The sequence below is a fragment of the Chiloscyllium punctatum genome, chromosome 22 (genome assembly GCF_047496795.1).
Source record: "Chiloscyllium punctatum isolate Juve2018m chromosome 22, sChiPun1.3, whole genome shotgun sequence".
In the NCBI taxonomy this organism is placed as follows: Eukaryota; Metazoa; Chordata; class Chondrichthyes; order Orectolobiformes; family Hemiscylliidae; genus Chiloscyllium; species Chiloscyllium punctatum.
Genome location: NC_092760.1, coordinates 26,072,929 through 26,090,131, shown reverse-complemented (window position 1 = coordinate 26,090,131; position 17,203 = coordinate 26,072,929). Strand labels below are relative to the sequence as shown.

General features: G+C 46.6%; 1 protein-coding gene and 1 long non-coding RNA gene across 3 annotated transcripts in view; one reads left to right on the top strand and one right to left on the bottom strand.

Annotated features, from left to right (window-relative positions):
• Window positions 1-17,203, top strand: part of LOC140493468 (uncharacterized) — a 724,813-nt gene that overhangs the window by 272,312 nt on the left and 435,298 nt on the right. The gene's annotated exons all lie outside the window — the stretch shown is intronic.
• The window catches only part of LOC140493463 (ADP-ribosylation factor GTPase-activating protein 2-like), a 61,466-nt gene that overhangs the window by 43,440 nt on the left and 823 nt on the right, over window positions 1-17,203 (bottom strand). For both annotated transcript variants that reach the window (XM_072591921.1, XM_072591922.1), the window contains exons 2-3: window positions 16,971-17,089; window positions 12,020-12,092 (exon numbers count right to left, since the gene is read on the bottom strand). In XM_072591921.1, the coding sequence (XP_072448022.1) occupies window positions 12,020-12,092; window positions 16,971-17,089 (192 nt within the window). The remainder of the gene's footprint in view (window positions 1-12,019; window positions 12,093-16,970; window positions 17,090-17,203) is intronic.

Below are 17,203 nucleotides of genomic sequence, written 5' to 3'. Positions count from 1 at the left end.
GAATAATCTTTCACTATCCATAGGAACACACAAGCAGTATCATGCTGTTTCAACTCTCTCAGATCATACCTGCTCCACGCTATTGTCATGTAACAGCTAAGCCCAATGGTGCAGATCGACAAAGTTTTATTCTGTATCTAACCCCCTACTATCCCTGACGTGGGTGAGTTTGATGAGGACAGTCTAGAGAGAGCTTTATTCTGTATCTAAGTCTGTGTTGTCCCTGTCCTTGGATTGTTTGATGGGGATAGTGTAGAGAGAGCTTTACTCTGTTATCTAACAGCATGCTGTCTCCATCTTGGGATTGTTTAATACAGACAGTGTAGAGGTAGCTTTAGCCTGTATCCAACTCTGTGCGCTCCCTGTCCTGGGACTGTTTGATGGGGACAATGTAGAGAGAGAGTTTTATTCTGTATCTAACCCCACACCGTCCCTGTTCTGGGAGTGTTTGATGAGAACAGTGTTAAAGCAACTTTACTTACAGTTTAAGAAAGTAAACTGTTAAAAGAGTAGGTGATTTACTTTACATTTAATTTTAGCGTAAAAGAGCAGAGGCAACCTCACTCTGTATCTAACCACATGCTATCCCAGTAGTATTTTATGGAAGAGGTGTCAAAGGAGTAACTTAAAAGGGCAAAAGAATTTTTACTTTCATGTTTAGAGAGTAGGGCAATTTTTACTCTGTATCTGTCCGTGTGCTGTACCTTTCCTGGGAGTGTTTGACACAGACAGTGTCAAGGGAGCTTTACTTTCAGTTTAAAAGAGTTCCAGGAGCTTTACTCTGCTGCTGGTCTGCTCATTGGAACCTCACCTATTGCTGATGCTATCAACTGAGTCCTAGAGCTGGGGCCTCTTGTCGTGCTTTTGGTACACCTCCACCTTAAGGTACTATCCATATAGGATTGGGAAGTTGCATGAAGATCCCACCAGCCAGCTGCCTTGATTGGGGATTAACCAAGGACCTGAGGGCCAAGGCACTGGAAGAGAGTGCTGCCTGAGAAACTAAGGCCTGGAGATTGGGAAGCAGTGCTGTCAAAAGGGTTTAACACTGTTTGGAAAAGGGGGTAGTCCTTCAGAGGAAAGGAGACACTGCCTACATCAGCAACGAGGCCCAGCCACACCATTACTGGGGTGGGGTGTGGCATGGCATCTGCACTTTCTACGGCCTCTGTGCCTCCAGGGACCTCTCTGCCTTTCTCTCTCTGTGAACAAGCAGCATAGGGTAAAATACTGCGCTGATCCCGAGGTGGTGATCAACGCATGTATAGCAACCACGGCAGGGGTAGTCAGAGCCCCCACCATTGTCACTGTGTCTAAAATGTCCAAGAAGGTAGTCACCAGACTGGATATGTGAGATTGAGCCAGACAAGACCATGGCAGCTGGAATCCAGTCTGGAGCCCTTTGAGAAGGCGTGTGGTCCATAGTCACCCTGGTTTCCTAACACTTCACATGATTCCAGTGGGGCATGGGAATGGAAGAGAGGGTGAGGAGCAGGAGGTTGGAGTGATGGGAGATCGCCCTTACTCCTCAACCCTCCCAGAAAAGGCACCACTCCACAGGATTGGGAGAGATGACAATAAGTATAACTAACCACCCCAATGAAAAGGAAGTGGCTCATCCCAAATACCCTTCTCCCTGCACCCTTGGGCAGGGAATCTCATCTCTGCCCCACCCCTGGAGTCCCCCAAGGCTGGGCTTGGCACCTCACAGACTGAGGTGGGTGTGACGGCACGGTGGCACAGTGGTTAGCACTGCTGCCTCACAGCGCCAGAAACCCGGGTTCAATTCCCACCTCAGGCGACTGACTGTGTGGAGTTTGCACATTCTCCCCGTGTCTGTGAGGGTTTCCTCCGGGTGCTCCGGTTTCCTCCCACAGTCCAATGATGTGCAGGTCAGGTGAATTGGCCATGCTAAATTGCCCGCAGTGTCAGGTAAGGGGAAGATGTAGATGTAGGGGCATGGGTGGGTTGCGCTTCGGCGGGGCGGTGTGGACTTGTTGGGCCGAAGGGCCTGTTTCCACACTGTAAGTAATCTAATCTAATCTAATCTAATGACCACCGAGGTCACACCTTGGAGATCCAGGGTTCAGCCTGACCTGATCAGGAATAGTGGTGGGGAGAGCCAGCCTGAGGGGACCCTGGCGAGTGGTGTGGAAGGGGCAGCAACCTGACCCAACCAGGGACTGTGATGGGAGTAACCAGCCTGAGGGTACAGTGCATAGTGGTGTAGAAGGAGCAGGCCTCTTCGCTACCACCCAGGCTGCTGGGCACCTCTGCCCTGACTGGGGGGTGGAGGGGTGGGGGGATCTTTTCCGACACACAGGGTCACCCAGTGCCAGGATTCTGGCCCAGCTGACCCAACATTTCAGTTGAAGATACAGGAGTCCCTGCAGAGGATCCTCCTGCTGTCAACCCTGGACTTGGGATCAAGGCAGTTTATGTCTTTGGACCACCCTCCCACCCTCAATGTGGGGAGGTGGTTGGGTTGGAGGTGGCAAAATGGAGGAGGACGGGGGAAATCATTTGAGAGCATCAAATTAGATGGGAGACATGGTGCTCGCGGATAGGGTCCTCCTCATCCCCCCGGAGGATCTCCACAATTCATTTGTTAAAACAGGCCATGCTGGGTCGCCAAGACTGAGTCTGGTTAGAATTGGGTTGGTGGGGCTCCATGCCATTACTGGTGCTGTCGGCTCGGCAGCTGGAGCAGCCCCAGGAGTGGACAGGAATACAAGGCGGCACTGTCAAGGGTTCCTCTGCAGTATCCATGGAAGTGGAGGGGGAAAAGAGTTTCATGGTGAATGGCAGGGCCTTAAGGAGTGTAGAGTCGAGAGTGTGGTGCTGGAAAAGCACAGCAGATCAGGCAGCACCTGAGGAGGAGGAGGAGAATTGACATTTCGGGCAGGAGACCTTCATCAGCAAAGTGTAGTGGTAGAGAGGGACCTTGGAGGTCAGGTAGACTGTTGCCTTAAAGTGGACACACAGGTAGACAGGGCAGTGAAGGCAGCTTTTGGCACACTGACCTTCATCAGTCAGGTCAGTGAGTATAGAAGTTGACAAGTTATGTTGCACTTGTACAGGATGTTGGCGAAGCCGCACTTTGAGTATTGTGTTCAATTTTGGTCACCTTGCAATAGGAAGGATGTTGTTAAACTGGAAAGAGTGCAGAAGAAATTCACAAGGATGCTGCCAGGACTCAAGGGACTCAGTCATAGGGAGAGGTCAGACAAGCTAGGACTTTTCTCTTTAGAGCGTTTGGGGACCTTATAGAAATTTATAAGATCACGAGAGGCACGGATAGGGTCTTTTTCCCAGGGTTGGGGAATTGAGGACGAGCGGTCTTCAGTTGAAGGTTAGAGGGGAAAGAATAGAAGGGAACCTGAGGGGGCAATGTTTTTTCACAGAGGGTGGTACACATATGGAATGAGCTGACACCTGGTTCAGGTGGATACATTAACAACATTTAAAAGGCATTTGGAGAAATACACAGATAGGAAAGGTTTATCAGGATATGGGCCAAGTGCAGGGAAATTAGGTTAGCATGGATGGACATTTTTGTCGGCATGGACCAGTTTGGGCCAAATGGCCAGTCTCCGAGGTATAGGACTCTATGACTCCTGGAGTAGCAGGGAAGCAACTACATCAGTTACCCGGTCTCCAATGCCAGTGGGTGGAGGGGCAGGCTACTGCTATCCTGTTGGCTCCATCTTTTCAGCTGGAGGTCTTGAGGGTCAAGAAGCATGTCCCAGGACATCTGCTCCAACTCATGGTTTGGTTCAGGAGTACTGTCCTTCATTTCATGAACATACACACACCAGACAGCATGATGGCACAGTGCTTAGCAGTGTGCCAAGGAGCCAGGTTACAATCCCGCCTTGGGTGACACTTCTCTTGTACTTTGGTTTCCTCCCACAGTCCAAAGATGTGCAGGTTAGGTTGATTAGCCATGCTAAATGTGAGTCTACAGGGATAGCAAGGGGGCCTTGGTCTGGGTGACAGGGTTGATGCTACTCAGTGGGCCAAATGCCTCTACCTGGACTGTACAGATTCAATGATTCTCAGCTGAGACCCGAGCAGACAAACTTCTTCAATGAAGTGGCTACTTTCCTGAGCTCGATCAATGAGGACAAAGTCATTCTTCTTGGGAGCATTTCTCAACTGTACCCTCGAGAGGAGGGACCATGTTAATGTCCGGAGGAGCTCAGCATTGATGGATAGGTTGAGGGGACTTCTGCAAGTCTTTTAACTTTGTAAATATCTGGAGGAAGCTCCATCCTGGCTCCTGAAGCCTTCAGCTTTTTGAAGCCTGGAGTTGGAGCAGCCAGAATTGACCACCTTTCCACTTCCAGGGCTTATGCCTCCTGTGTTCAGATGGCCTCCTGATGCCATCCTCTGATCACAAGTTGGTCTGTGCAGAGTTTGTGCCATTCTGTGCCACAGTAAAGGTTTGGGCACTTGCCCTTTAACATCCTGCTGCTGGAGGACAAGCAGTTCTAGGACTCATTCTGTCACCTCTGGACCGGCTGAAGGATGAAGCGAGAGTACTGGAGTGGGGCGGGGGGTTCTCCTCCTTGAGGCTGTGGAGGGTGAATCGAAAGCCATGCTTAGCCTCTCCTGGGAGTGTTTCAATGGGAAGTGCGCAAAGGGAACTTTACTTTCAGTTTAAAAGGCTTTACTCTGTATCTCACCAAGCCGTACATGCCCTGGGAGTGTTTGATGTGGATAGTTTTAAGGAAGTTACTTTCAGTCTCAGTCCAGTTCTTAAACTCGAATGGCAAGGTGAAAAGGGAAAACAAAAAAGCAAGGATGGTAATAAAAAGAGGAACAGTAAAATACAAAAATGAGAGAGTGGGTTATCAAAGGGCCACAGTACAAAGAAAGGTTAGGGAGATTAAAAATGGCACAAAGGCAAGCCAAAAAGCTTTGGATCTTAATGCATTAAGCATTCAGTATAAAGTAGATGAATTGATAGTGCAAATAAAGGTAATGAATAGGATCTCACAATCACTATGGAAACACAAGGAGATCAAAACTGGGGACTTAACATTCTGGGGAAACTTGGGTCAGAAATAAATGTGTTTAACTTAAAAGGAATTAAAATGAAATGAGAATAGAGTTAGCTCAAGTGAACTGAGAAGTTACATGAGCAGGAAACACAGTTAAGAAACAACAGACATTTAAAGGGGTAATTCATAATTCTCAGCAAAGAAAATATCCCAGTAAGGAGGAAGATTCAAGAGAGCGATAACCGAAGCCTGGCTAACCAAGCAAGTTAAGGAGAGTATAAAGTTTAAACAAAAAGCATGTAAGGAGCGAAAAATCAGTCAGAGCCCGAAGACTGGGATAAATTCAGAATGCAAAGGAGACTAAAAAGATGAGAGAGAGAGAGAGAGAACTAGCAAGGAGCATGGAATCTGCCAATAACAGCTTTTCTCAGCTATCAAAGAGATCAAATTAAACATAGGCTCCTTAGTAAATGAATTTGGGGAGATTGCTATGAGCCATAAGATAGCAGAGGAGTTGAACAAATACTTTGAATCAGGTGGAAGATACTTCAAAGCACAGTGGCTCAGGGGTTAGCACTGCAGCCTCACAGCACCAAGGACCCAGGTTCGATTCTACCCTCAGGAGACTGTCTGTGTGGAATTTGCACACTCTCCCCGTGTCTGCGTGGGTTATCTCCATATGCTCCAGTTTCCTCCCACAGTCCAAAGATGTACAGGTTAGGCGGATTGGTTGTGCTAAGCTATCCCGTAGTGGCCAGGGATATATAGTTTGTGTGCATTAGCCGGGGTAAGGGGGGAAAAGGGGGAAGGTTCTTCAGAGACTCGGTGTGACTTGTTGAGCCACATGGCCTGTGCCACGATTCTTAAAAAATAACTAAAGAATAAGGGGAAGGAACTATATTTCATCAATAGAGAACTAGTATTGAACAAACTAATGGTGCTAAAGGAAGGAAAGTCCTCTGGACCTGATGGATTGCATCTGAAGATCTAAGGCAACATAAAACTAGGCGGAAAGTCAGGTCGCAGCAGGGATACAAGCAATTTACAGACAGAGATATTGATGGTTTATACAAGTAGGCAAAAAGCTGGCAAATGGAGTATTATGGGCGAAAAGCTTAGTCAGTTTAGAAGGCAGACCAAAAGAACACAATATTATTTAAATGGAAAAAGCTGTAGAAAGCTGCACATAAAGGGATTTGGGGGTATCTGTACACAAAACACAAGGCTAGCACATAGCTGCAGCAGGTAACCTGGAAGACTACTGGAATGTTGGCTTTTATTGGAGTATAAGTGTAGGGAAGTCTTACTGCAACAGTACAATGTGCTGGTGAGGCCACATCTGGAACACTGTTCACAGTTTTGAAGAAACTATATTTGAAGAAAATGTATTAGTTAACTGGATGCCGTTCAGAGGAGCTTCACCAGGATGATTCCTGGTAAGGATACATTATCTTCCATGCAAAAGCTAAACAAGTTGGGACTCAACTCAATGGAGTTTGGAAGAATGAGAGATGATCTCATTGAAACCTGTTAGATTGTTAAGGGCCTTGACAGTGTAAATGCTGAGAGGATGCTCCCCATCATGGGAGATTCCAGAACCAGACGGTATTGTCTCAGAATAAAGGGGCCCCAATTGAAGACTGAAGAGGAATTGGCTCTGAGGGTTGAGAGTTTTTGGAACTATTTTCCACAAAGAGCTGTATGGGCAGAGTGTTTAATTTATTTAAGGCTGAGAAAGATTCTTGATGAATAGGACAGTGAACGGTTATGAGGAAAGGGCTGGAAAGTAGACACGAGAATTGTCGGATCAGCTACAATCCTATTGTATGGCCTACTCCTGCTCCTGATCCTTACGGTCTGTGGTCTGTACCCGTCCGAGGGGAATTTGATTGGGAGCGTAGATTAAGCTTTACTTTCAGTTTAAAAGGGTTAAGGGAGCTTTACTCTCTTATCCAAGCTTATGTGTAGCTCTCCTGGATATGCCCAATTCGGAAAAATCAGTGGTGTGGAAAGAAGTAGGGTAGAAAGCCTGAGACTGCAGAATGATACAGACGGACTGGTCACATGTGCTAAAACTTTGGAAAATTAAATTTATTTCTGAAAGGTGTCAGGTGATTCATGTTGGGAGGGCTAACAAGATAAGGGAATAGACACTGAATGGTAGGACCTAGGGAATACACAGGGACAGAGGGACTTTAGTGTTCACGCCCACAGATCCTTGAAAGCAACAGGGCAGATCAATAAGGTGGTTAAGAAGGGATGTGGGATATTTGTCTTTATTAGTCAGATATTGAATACAAAAGCAGGGAGATTGTGATGGAACTGTAAATGTTAGTTGGGCCACATCTGGAGGACTGTCTACAGTTCTGGTTTCCACATTACAAGAAGGATGTGATTAGAATTCCCCAGGATGTTGCCTTGACCGGAGTAAATCTGCTATGCAGAGACACGAGAACAGCTGGTGTAGCTTCCCTGGGAGCTAGAAGGCTGGGGGGTGGTGTGCTGATTGAGGTGTACAACATTTGGAGGGCATAAACAGGATAATAGGGAGAAACTCTTTCCATTAGTAGAGGTATCAAAAACTGGAAAGTCTACTTTTAAGTAGAAAGATTTGAGGAAGACATTTTTAACCCAGAAATTTAGGATATAGAACAGAAAAGTACAGCACAGTTCAGGCCCTTCAGCCCATGATGTTGTGCTGATCAACCTAACCAACACACACCCCTCAATTTACTGCCATTCATGTGCTTGTCCAGCAGTCACTTCATGTCCCTAATGTCTCTGACTCTACCACCACCACTGGCAGTGCATTCCACGCACCCACCACTCTCTGCGTAAAGAACCTACCTCTGATATCTCCCCTATACCTTCTTTCAATCATCTTAAAATTCTGACCCCTCATGGCAGCCATTTTTTCCCTGGGAAAAATTCTCTGGCTACCTACACTATCTATGCCCCTCATTACCTGGCACGGTGGCACAGTGGTTAGCACTGCTGCCTCACAGCGCCTGAGACCCGGGTTCAATTCCCGCCTCAGGCGACTGACTGTGTGGAGTTTGCACGTTCTCCCTGTGTCTGCGTGGGTTTCCTCCGGGTGCTCCGGTTTCCTCCCACACTCCAAAGATGTGCAGGTCAGGTGAATTGGCCATGCTAAATTGCCCATAGTGTTAGGTAAGGGGTAAATGTAGATGTAGGGGTATGGGTGGGTTACGCTTCGGCGGGGCGGTGTGGACTTGTTGGGCCGAAGGGCCTGTTTCCACACTGTAAGTAATCTAATCTAATCTAATCTAATCTAATCTAATCTAATCTTACACACCTCTAGCAAGTCACCTCTCTTGCTTCTTCTCTCCCGTGTGAAATGCCCTAGCTCCCTCAACTTTTCTTCATAAGATATGCCCTCCAGTCCAGGCAGCATCCTGGTAAACCTCCTCTGCAGTTGAAAATGTGGTGCTGGAAAAGCGCAGCAGGTCAGGTAGCATCCAAGGAGCAGGAGAATCGATGTTTCGGGCATGAGCCTTTCTTCAGGAAATCTCCTCTGCACCCTCTCTAAAGCTTCTATAATGCAGCGACCAGAACTGGACAAAATATTCAAAGTATGGTCTAACCAGGGTTTTATAGAGCTGCAGCAAAACCTCGTTGCCCTTAAACTCAATCCACTGTTAATGAAAGCCAAAACACTACACGCCTTCTTAGCAACCCTATCAATTTCGATGGCAACTTTGAAGGATCCATGTATGTGGACCCCAAGATCCCACTGTTCCTCCACACTGCCAAGAATCCTGTCTTTAACCCTGTAATCTGCATTGAAATTTGACCTTCCAAAATGAATCACTTCACATTTATCCAGGTTGAACTCCAACTGCCACTTCGCAGTCCAACTCTGCATCCTGTCAAAGTCTTGTTGTAGACTGCAACAGCCCTCCACACTGTCTACAACACCACCGACCTTTGTGTCATCGGCAAACTTACTCACCCACCCTTCCAAGTCATTTATAAAAACTACAAAGAGCAGAGGCCCAAGAACAGATCCTTGCAGGACACCACCGGTCATCAACCTCCAGGCGGAACCCTTTCCAACCACTTTCTTCCTTCGGCCAGCCAATTCTGTATCCAGACAGGCAAATTTCTCAGCATCCTAAACCTCCTAACTTTCTGAATGGGCCTGTGGGGAACCTTCTCAAATGCCTTACTGAAATCCATATACACCACATCCACTGCTCAACTCATCACATCCTCAAAGAACTCAGTAAGGCTGGTGAGGCATGACCCGCCTCTCACAAAGCCATACTGACTATCTTTAATCAAACTATGTTTTGCCAAATAGTCATAAATCCTATCTCTCAGGATCCTTTTCAGTACCTTGTTTGCCATAAACGCAAGACTGACTGGTCTGTGATTCCCAGCGTTTTCCTTATTACCTTTCTTGAACAGAGGAACAACATTCCCCTCTCTCTAATCAGCCAGTACTATTCCTGTGGAGAGTGAAGATACAAAGATCATCGCCAGATGTGCAACAATCTCATTCCTTGCCTCCTGTAGTAACTTTGGATATATCGGGTCTGACCCTGGGAACTTATCTTTCTTGGTGCTTCCCAGAATTTCTAGCACATCCCCTTCCTTAATATCAATTTGTGTTCAAGCCTATTAACCTGGTCCACAGCGTTTTCACTATTAACAAGGTTCCTCTCTCTAGTGAATACTGAAGCAAAAATCTCATTTAGGGCCTCCTCTACCTCTTCAGACTCCAGGCACAAGGTCTCTCTACCATCCCTGATCGGCCCTACCCTCTCTCTGATCATTCTCTTAAATCATCATGTATGTGTAGAACATCTTTGGGTTTTCCTAATCCTTCCCAGCAAGGCTTTTCCGTGCCCCCCCCAATCCATTTTTGAGTTCTTTTCTAGCTACCCTGTAATCCTCAAAAGTTGTGCCAGATCCTTGCTTCCTCAGCATTAAGTAAGCTTCCTTCTTCCTCTTGATGAGAAGCTCCTCTTTTGTCATCCAAGGCTCCTCCACCTTACCATTACTTGCCTATCTCAGTGGGACCAAGTTATCCAACAGTCCCAACAAGTGCTCTTTAAACAGCCTCCACATTTCTGTTGTGAATTTCCCATAAAATAATTGTTCTCCAAAGCTCCTGTCTAAAACAGTATAATTTCCCCTCCCCCAATTAAATACCTTCCCAGACTGTCTGCTCCTGTCCCTCTCCATGGCTATGGTAAAGGTGAGGCTGTTGTGGTCACTGTCACAGAAATGCTCTCCCACCGAGAGATCTGACACCTGGCCTGGTTCGTTGCTTAGCACCAAATCGAATATGGCCTCCGCCAGTTGGCCTACCTACATATTGATTCAGGGATCGTTTCTGGTCACACCCGACACAATCGTCTCCATCCAGACTATCTGTACGAAGGAGGTTCCAGGTTCCAATCCATATTGGGGCAGTTGAAGTCACCCACAACAATAACCCTGTTACATCTGCACCTTTCCAAGATCTGCTGCTCAGTCTGTTCTTCTATCTCTCTGCTGCTATTGGGAAGGGGGGGGGGGGGGGGGGCAGTTCTGTAGAAAAACCCCAATAAAGGGACTGCTCCTTTCCTGTTACTGTCTTCCACCCATACTGACTCAGTAAACAAACCTTCCAACAACCTCCTTTTCTGCAGCTGTATACACTCTCTAATCAACAATGATACTCTCCCTCCTCTTTTTAACCCGATTATTTTTAAAAGATCTAAACCCTGGAACATTCAGCAACCACTCCTGCTCCTGTGAAATCCATGTCACCATTATGGCCACAACATCATAGTTCCAAGTACTGATTCATCTCTCTTATTCCTGACACTCCTTGTATTGAAATTGACACACTTTAACCCACCCCTTTGCCATGTCAACTGTGTACCTTTCCTGACAGACTCTCTGCATTCTATATCTGCTTGTTCAACACTACCTTCTCCTCTGATCTGTAGCTTCGGTTCCCATCCCCCTGTCAAACTAGTTTAAACCGTCCCAAAGTGCTCTAGCAAATCTCCCACCCAGGACATTGGTGCCCCTCCAGTTCAAGTGCAGCCTGTCCTTCATGCACAGGTCCCACCTTCCCCAGAAGGTACCCCAATGGTCTACATATCTGAAGCCCTTCCCCCTGCACCAGCCCAGTAGCTATGTGTTTAGTTGCACTTGTTCCCTGTTCCTCGCCACACTGGCACGTGGCACTAGTAGTAGCCCTGAGATTACTACTCTGCTCGTCCTGCTTTTTAGCTTCCAACCTAACTCCCTGAAGTCACTTCATATATCCTCATCCCTTGTCCTAGTGATGTCATTGGTGCCAATGTACATCATGACTGGTCATTCTCCCCCTTCAGCATCCTGTAGACTCGATCAGAGACATCCCGAACCCTGGCACCTGGGAAGCAACATACCTTCCAGGAGTCCCGTTCGTGACCACAGAATCTCCTGGCTGTTCCTCTAACTATTGAGTCTCTGACCCCCAGCGCTTTTCTATTTTCCCCCCTTCCCTTCAGAGCCACAGAGCCAGGTGCTCAGAGATCCAGCCACTATGGCTTTCTAGAACTCTCTGCCTGAAAGGGTGGTAGAGTTTGGCACCATTAAGACATTTAAAATAATTTAGATGAGCACTTGAAATGTCACAAGGAAATGACGCACGTGCCACAAAATGGGAGTAGAATAGACAGATGTTTAATGACGAGCACAGGCACAATAGGCTGAAGGGCCGCTTTTAGTGCTGTAAACACTCCTGTGACTAACTCTTCCAGTGTTTTATTATGTGTCTATCCCCCATACTATCCCTGTTGCGAAGTGTATTCAGTACAGTGCTATAAGGAGTTTTACTTTCAGTTTTAAAGAGGAGAGGGACTTTTACTCTGCATCTAATCACCAGCGGTACCTGTTCTGGGAGGCTGCCAGATTAGTGCCCGGAATGTACGTTCAACAGAGAATCCTGGAGAACAAGCCCCTTCCATAAAAGGGAATGGTAAACCTGAAGTCAGGGTCTCACTCACCGCAGTTGCATTCCCTCCCAATTGCATGCACCGCAACTGAAACCAGTTCCAATTCGAGTCAAGCTCAGTTGATCTGCAGAAATACAGCAAAACATAGCATTAACATCAAGGTCGATATATGTTGGTGAGAACAGACTCAATTTATCAGGGGCCGCAGCCCAGGGACAGGCTCACTGTATCAGGGGCCACAGGTACCAGGAACAGGCTCAATGCGTCCGGGGCCACAGCCCAGGAACAGGCTCACTGTATCAGGGGCCACAGGTACCAGGAACAGGCTCAATGCGTCCGGGGCCACAGCCCAGGAACAGGCTCACTGTATCAGGGGCCACAGGTACCAGCAACAGGCTCACTGCGTCCGGGGCCACAGGTACCAGCAACAGGCTCACTGCGTCAGGGGCCACAGCCCAGGGACAGGCTCACTGTATCAGGGGCCACAGGTACCAGGAACAGGCTCACTGTATCAGGGGCCACAGCCCAGGGACAGGCTCACTGCATCAGGGGGCCACAGCCCAGGAACAGGCTCACTGCATCAGGGGCCACAGCCCAGGAACAGGCTCACTGCATCAGGGGGCCACAGCCCAGGAACAGGCTCACTGCATCAGGGGGCCACAGCCCAGGAACAGGCTCACTGCATCAGGGGCCACAGCCCAGGAACAGGCTCACTGCGTCCGGGGCCACAGCCCAGGAACAGGCTCATTGCGTCCGGGGCCACAGGTACCAGCAACAGGCTCAATGCGTCCGGGGCCACAGCCCAGGAACAGGCTCATTGCGTCCGGGGCCACAGCCAAGGACACAGTGTATCTGGAACAACAGGCTGACTGTCAGGGGACAGGCAATGACTTTAATACAAGCAGGGCTCGGTGATTTTGATAACTGCACTGAAGAAATGTAGGTCAGTGTTAATGCACCAAAGCTCTATCTCTGGATTTCACATTTTGTGAGGGTCGCCAGAATGATCGTTGGTGCCCTAGGTTATACGTTTACATCAATTGGCTTGAAACGATGTAGAGTTGGCACCAGCGCTAAATCAGCTTCTAAATCCAGCATTAAATCTAGCAGTCAGCGCTGTTAGGTTGAAAGGTATTAGCAGGTGACACTGTGATTCCCCAGGGGTCCCATTCCATAAGACCATAAGAAATAGGAATAGGCTCAGGACATTCAGCTCCTTGAGTCTGGTCTGTGATTCAACAGGATTATGGCTGATCTGATACCCTCACATCTGTTTTCCTGCCTTTTCCCGATAACCCTTGATTCCCCTCCTGATCAAGAATCTACCTATCTAAACTACTCGCAGTACTTCACGTGGTCTCACTTTGTACAGGTGCAATAAGACCTCCCTACACGTATACTCCAACCATCTTGAAATAAGGGTCAACATTCCATGAGCCTTCCAGATTACCTGCTGCATCCTTCTGGGGTTTTGTGTACAAATACCCCCAACACCCTGTGTGCTGCAGCTTTCTGCAGTTTTTCTCTATTTAAATAATACCTTGTTCTTTCTTCCAAATTAACAATGTCACATCTTCCCCTTTGTACTTCATTTGCCAACTTTTTGCCCACTTACTTATTAACCTCTCAATATCGCTCTGTAAATTGTTTGTACCCCTCTCACAAACTGCCTTTCCACCTTTTTTGTGTCATCTGTAAATTGGGCTATAGTATGTTCACTTCCTTTCTCTAAATCATGAAGATTAGATTAGATTCCCTACTGTGTGGGAACAATCCCTTTGGCCCATCAAGTCCATACCGACCCTCCGAAGAGTAACCCACCCAGACCCATTTCACTTTGCCTAATGCAGCTAACACTATGGACTATTTTACCATGGCCAATTCACCATGGCACATCTTTGGACTGTGGGAGGAAACCCACGCAGACACAGGGAGAATGTGCAAACTCCACACTCGCTCGAGGCTGGAATTGAACCTGGGACCCTGGTGCTAAGGCACCACTGAGCCACTGTGCCACACCATATATTGTAAACGGTTGCTATGCCAGTATTGAACCCCAAACCCCCCCACCACACTTCCCTGCCCCCTTCCTCCCCCCCCACAACTGGACACAGTTCACCAACCTGAAAAAGAATTCCTGATCTCCACTTGCTGCTTCCCGTCTATTACTCAATTCTCTACCCACACGAAAGTATATCTCAAACACCATAGGCTTTTCTATTGTGAGGTAACTTGTTCAATGACTTCTGGAAGTCCAAATACAACACATCTACTGGCTCCCCACTATCCACACTAGTTGAAATTTCTTTGAAAACCTTAGTCACACATGATTTTCTTCTTATAAAGCCATTCTGACTCTGCTTGGTTAGATTCCAAATGTGCTGCTATTACTTCATTAATAACTGATTCCATTACTTTTCCAAAAATTGATGTTTTGACTTGGTCTATGGTTATCTGCTTATTGCTCCCCTCCTTCTTGAATAGGGATGTCACTTGGACAGTTTTTCAATCTTCCGCGATAAGTGTGAGGAGATGCACTTTGGAAGAAGGAACAAGGCAAAGACTATTCAATGAATGGCAAGTCACTTGGAAGCTCAGAGAAACAGAACATTCTTGGGGTGCTTGAACACAGATCACTGAAAGTGGCAAGACAGGTAGTCGAAATGGTATGCTTGCCTTTGTCAGTTGTGGCATAGATTATGGGAGCAGTGAGATTATATTACAGGACTCTGGTTAGGCCACAGTTCTGTGTGCAGTTCTGGTCACCGAACTATAGTAAAGATGAGATTACGCTGGAGGGAATGAGTGTGGGTAGTGGTATATTTTTGCAGTACAGATTTGATGGGCCAAAGGGCCTCTACTGTACTGTATGATTCTATAATTTCAGAGTTATCACAGACTTCTATCTTTTTCTTTTAACTTTATATTTTCCTTAACTTCCTTGATTAGCCATGACTTATTTATCCCTCTCTAAGAATCTTTGCACCTGACTGGGATATGTTTTTGCTGAGAATCACGAATTACCTCATCAAATATCTGCTACTGCGTGTTTACTGCTACTCCTGCTCATCTATGTGCCCAGTCCACTTTAGCTCACTCTACTCTTGTTTCGTTTTAATTCCATTTGAGTTAAATACATCTGTTTCCAACCCAAGTTTCTCACACTCAAACTGAAAATTAAATCTGTCATGTTATGCTCACTACTTCCTAGGGAATCTTTTACTCTGAGGTAATTTATTAAATCTGCCTCATTACTGATGACCAGATCCATTAGCCTGTTCCCTGGCTGGCTCCATGTTTCTACTCTAAGAAACTATTCCAAAGGCACTCTATGAATTCATTGTCATAGCTACCCTTTCCAATTGACCCTATCAACATGAAGATTAAAACATTATTGCTGTTTATTTTACATGTTCCTATTATTTATTAATTTGCACCTTTTCCTAGTGTAGCTATTGTTTGGGGGCTTATACACTACTCCTATCCACGTCTTCTTTTCCTTAATGTTAATTACCTCCACACATCATCTAAGCTTAGATGATATCCCACAACTGTCTTCACTTCCTCCTTCCACATCAGATTTTCCTTCCCTCTTCTTTTTCCAAAAGGTCAAATATTCTTTAGTGCGAACCTACAGTCAGAGTCTTACAGAACAGAGATAGGCCCGTTGGTCCGAACTGGTCCTGGCGACCAAAATGTCCATCCACGCTAACCCCATTTCCCTGCACCAGACCTATATCCTTCTAAACCTTTCCTCTCCATGTATTTGTCCAAATGTCTTTTAAGTGTTGTTAATGTACCTGCCTCAACCATTTGAGGTGGCAGCTCATTCCCATATGCGTACTACCCTCTGTGTAAAAAATGTTGCCCCTCAGGTTCCCTTTTATTCTTTCCCCTCTAACCTTAAACTGATGCCCACTGGGCCCCTATTCCCCAACCCTTGGAAAAACATGCATTGCATTCACCCTATTCATGCCTTTCATGATCTTATACACTTCTATAAAGATCCCCCCTCAGTCTCCTACGCTCTAAAGAAAAATGTCCTACCTTGTCCAACCTCTCCCTATAACTCAGACCCTTGAGTCCTGGCAACATGCTTGTAAATTTTCTCTGCACTCTTTGCTGTTTAATGACTTCCTTCCTATAGCAAGGTGTCCAAAACTGAATACAGTACTCCCAGTGCGGCCTCACCAATGTCCTGTCCAACTGCAATATAACTTCCCAACTCAATGCCCTGACTGATGAAGGCCAGTGTGTCAAAAGCCTTATTCACTGCCCTGTCTACCCTGACAAAGAATGCACACCTGGACCCTCTGTTCCTTCACACTTCTTAAGGCTCTGCCATTCACCATGAAACTCCTACCTCGACTTGACTTCCCAAAATGCCAGACCTCACACAATTACAGTAAACTCCATTTGCAATTATCAGCCCACTTCCCCAGCTGATCAAGATCATTCTGCGGCTCCCGATAACCTTCCTCATTGTCCATGATACTGCCTATTTTAGTGTCATCTGCAAACTCACTAATCATGCTTTGTACATTCTCATCCAAACCATTGATATAGATAACAAACAGCAATGGGCCCAGCACCAACCTCTGAGGCACTCCACTAGTCACAGGCCTCCAGTCCAACAAGCATTCTCCCACTATTACCCTCTGCTTCCTACCATCAAGCCAACTGTGTATCCGATTTGCCAGCTCCCCCTTGATTCCATGCGATCTAACCTTCCAGAGCAGCCAACCATAAGGAACCTTATCGAAGGCCTGACTGAAATAGTTCCCAGTTTTGATCTCCTTTTAACTATAATGGCTATGAAATTATATCTATTTTCCCTGATTTGCACGATTAGTTAATACATGTAATTCCAAATACATTGTGCGTTAAGGTACAATGCATTAAGGCTTACCTATTTTGTTAATCCTAACTTTTCTTTGTACAGTGGCTCTATTTGCCTCTTGGCCTTGATGAGACTCCCTCTAAGACCATTCTGTGCCCCTACCTGATAAAACTTAGGTGAACCCCCAGTGAGCGATGGATTCCAGAACAATCAATGCACAGGAAAATTCCATAGGTGACACTGGCCCAGCTGGGATTCTTGGCACCACAATCAAAGCAGCTCTGCACAAAGAACAAAGAAAATCAACAAGGAGAATGAGAGCATACATTGTGAGGACAGCTCAAAATCACCCCTGGACATCAGAGAGGTCAGACTGAGGGGAAAAAGGAGACTCA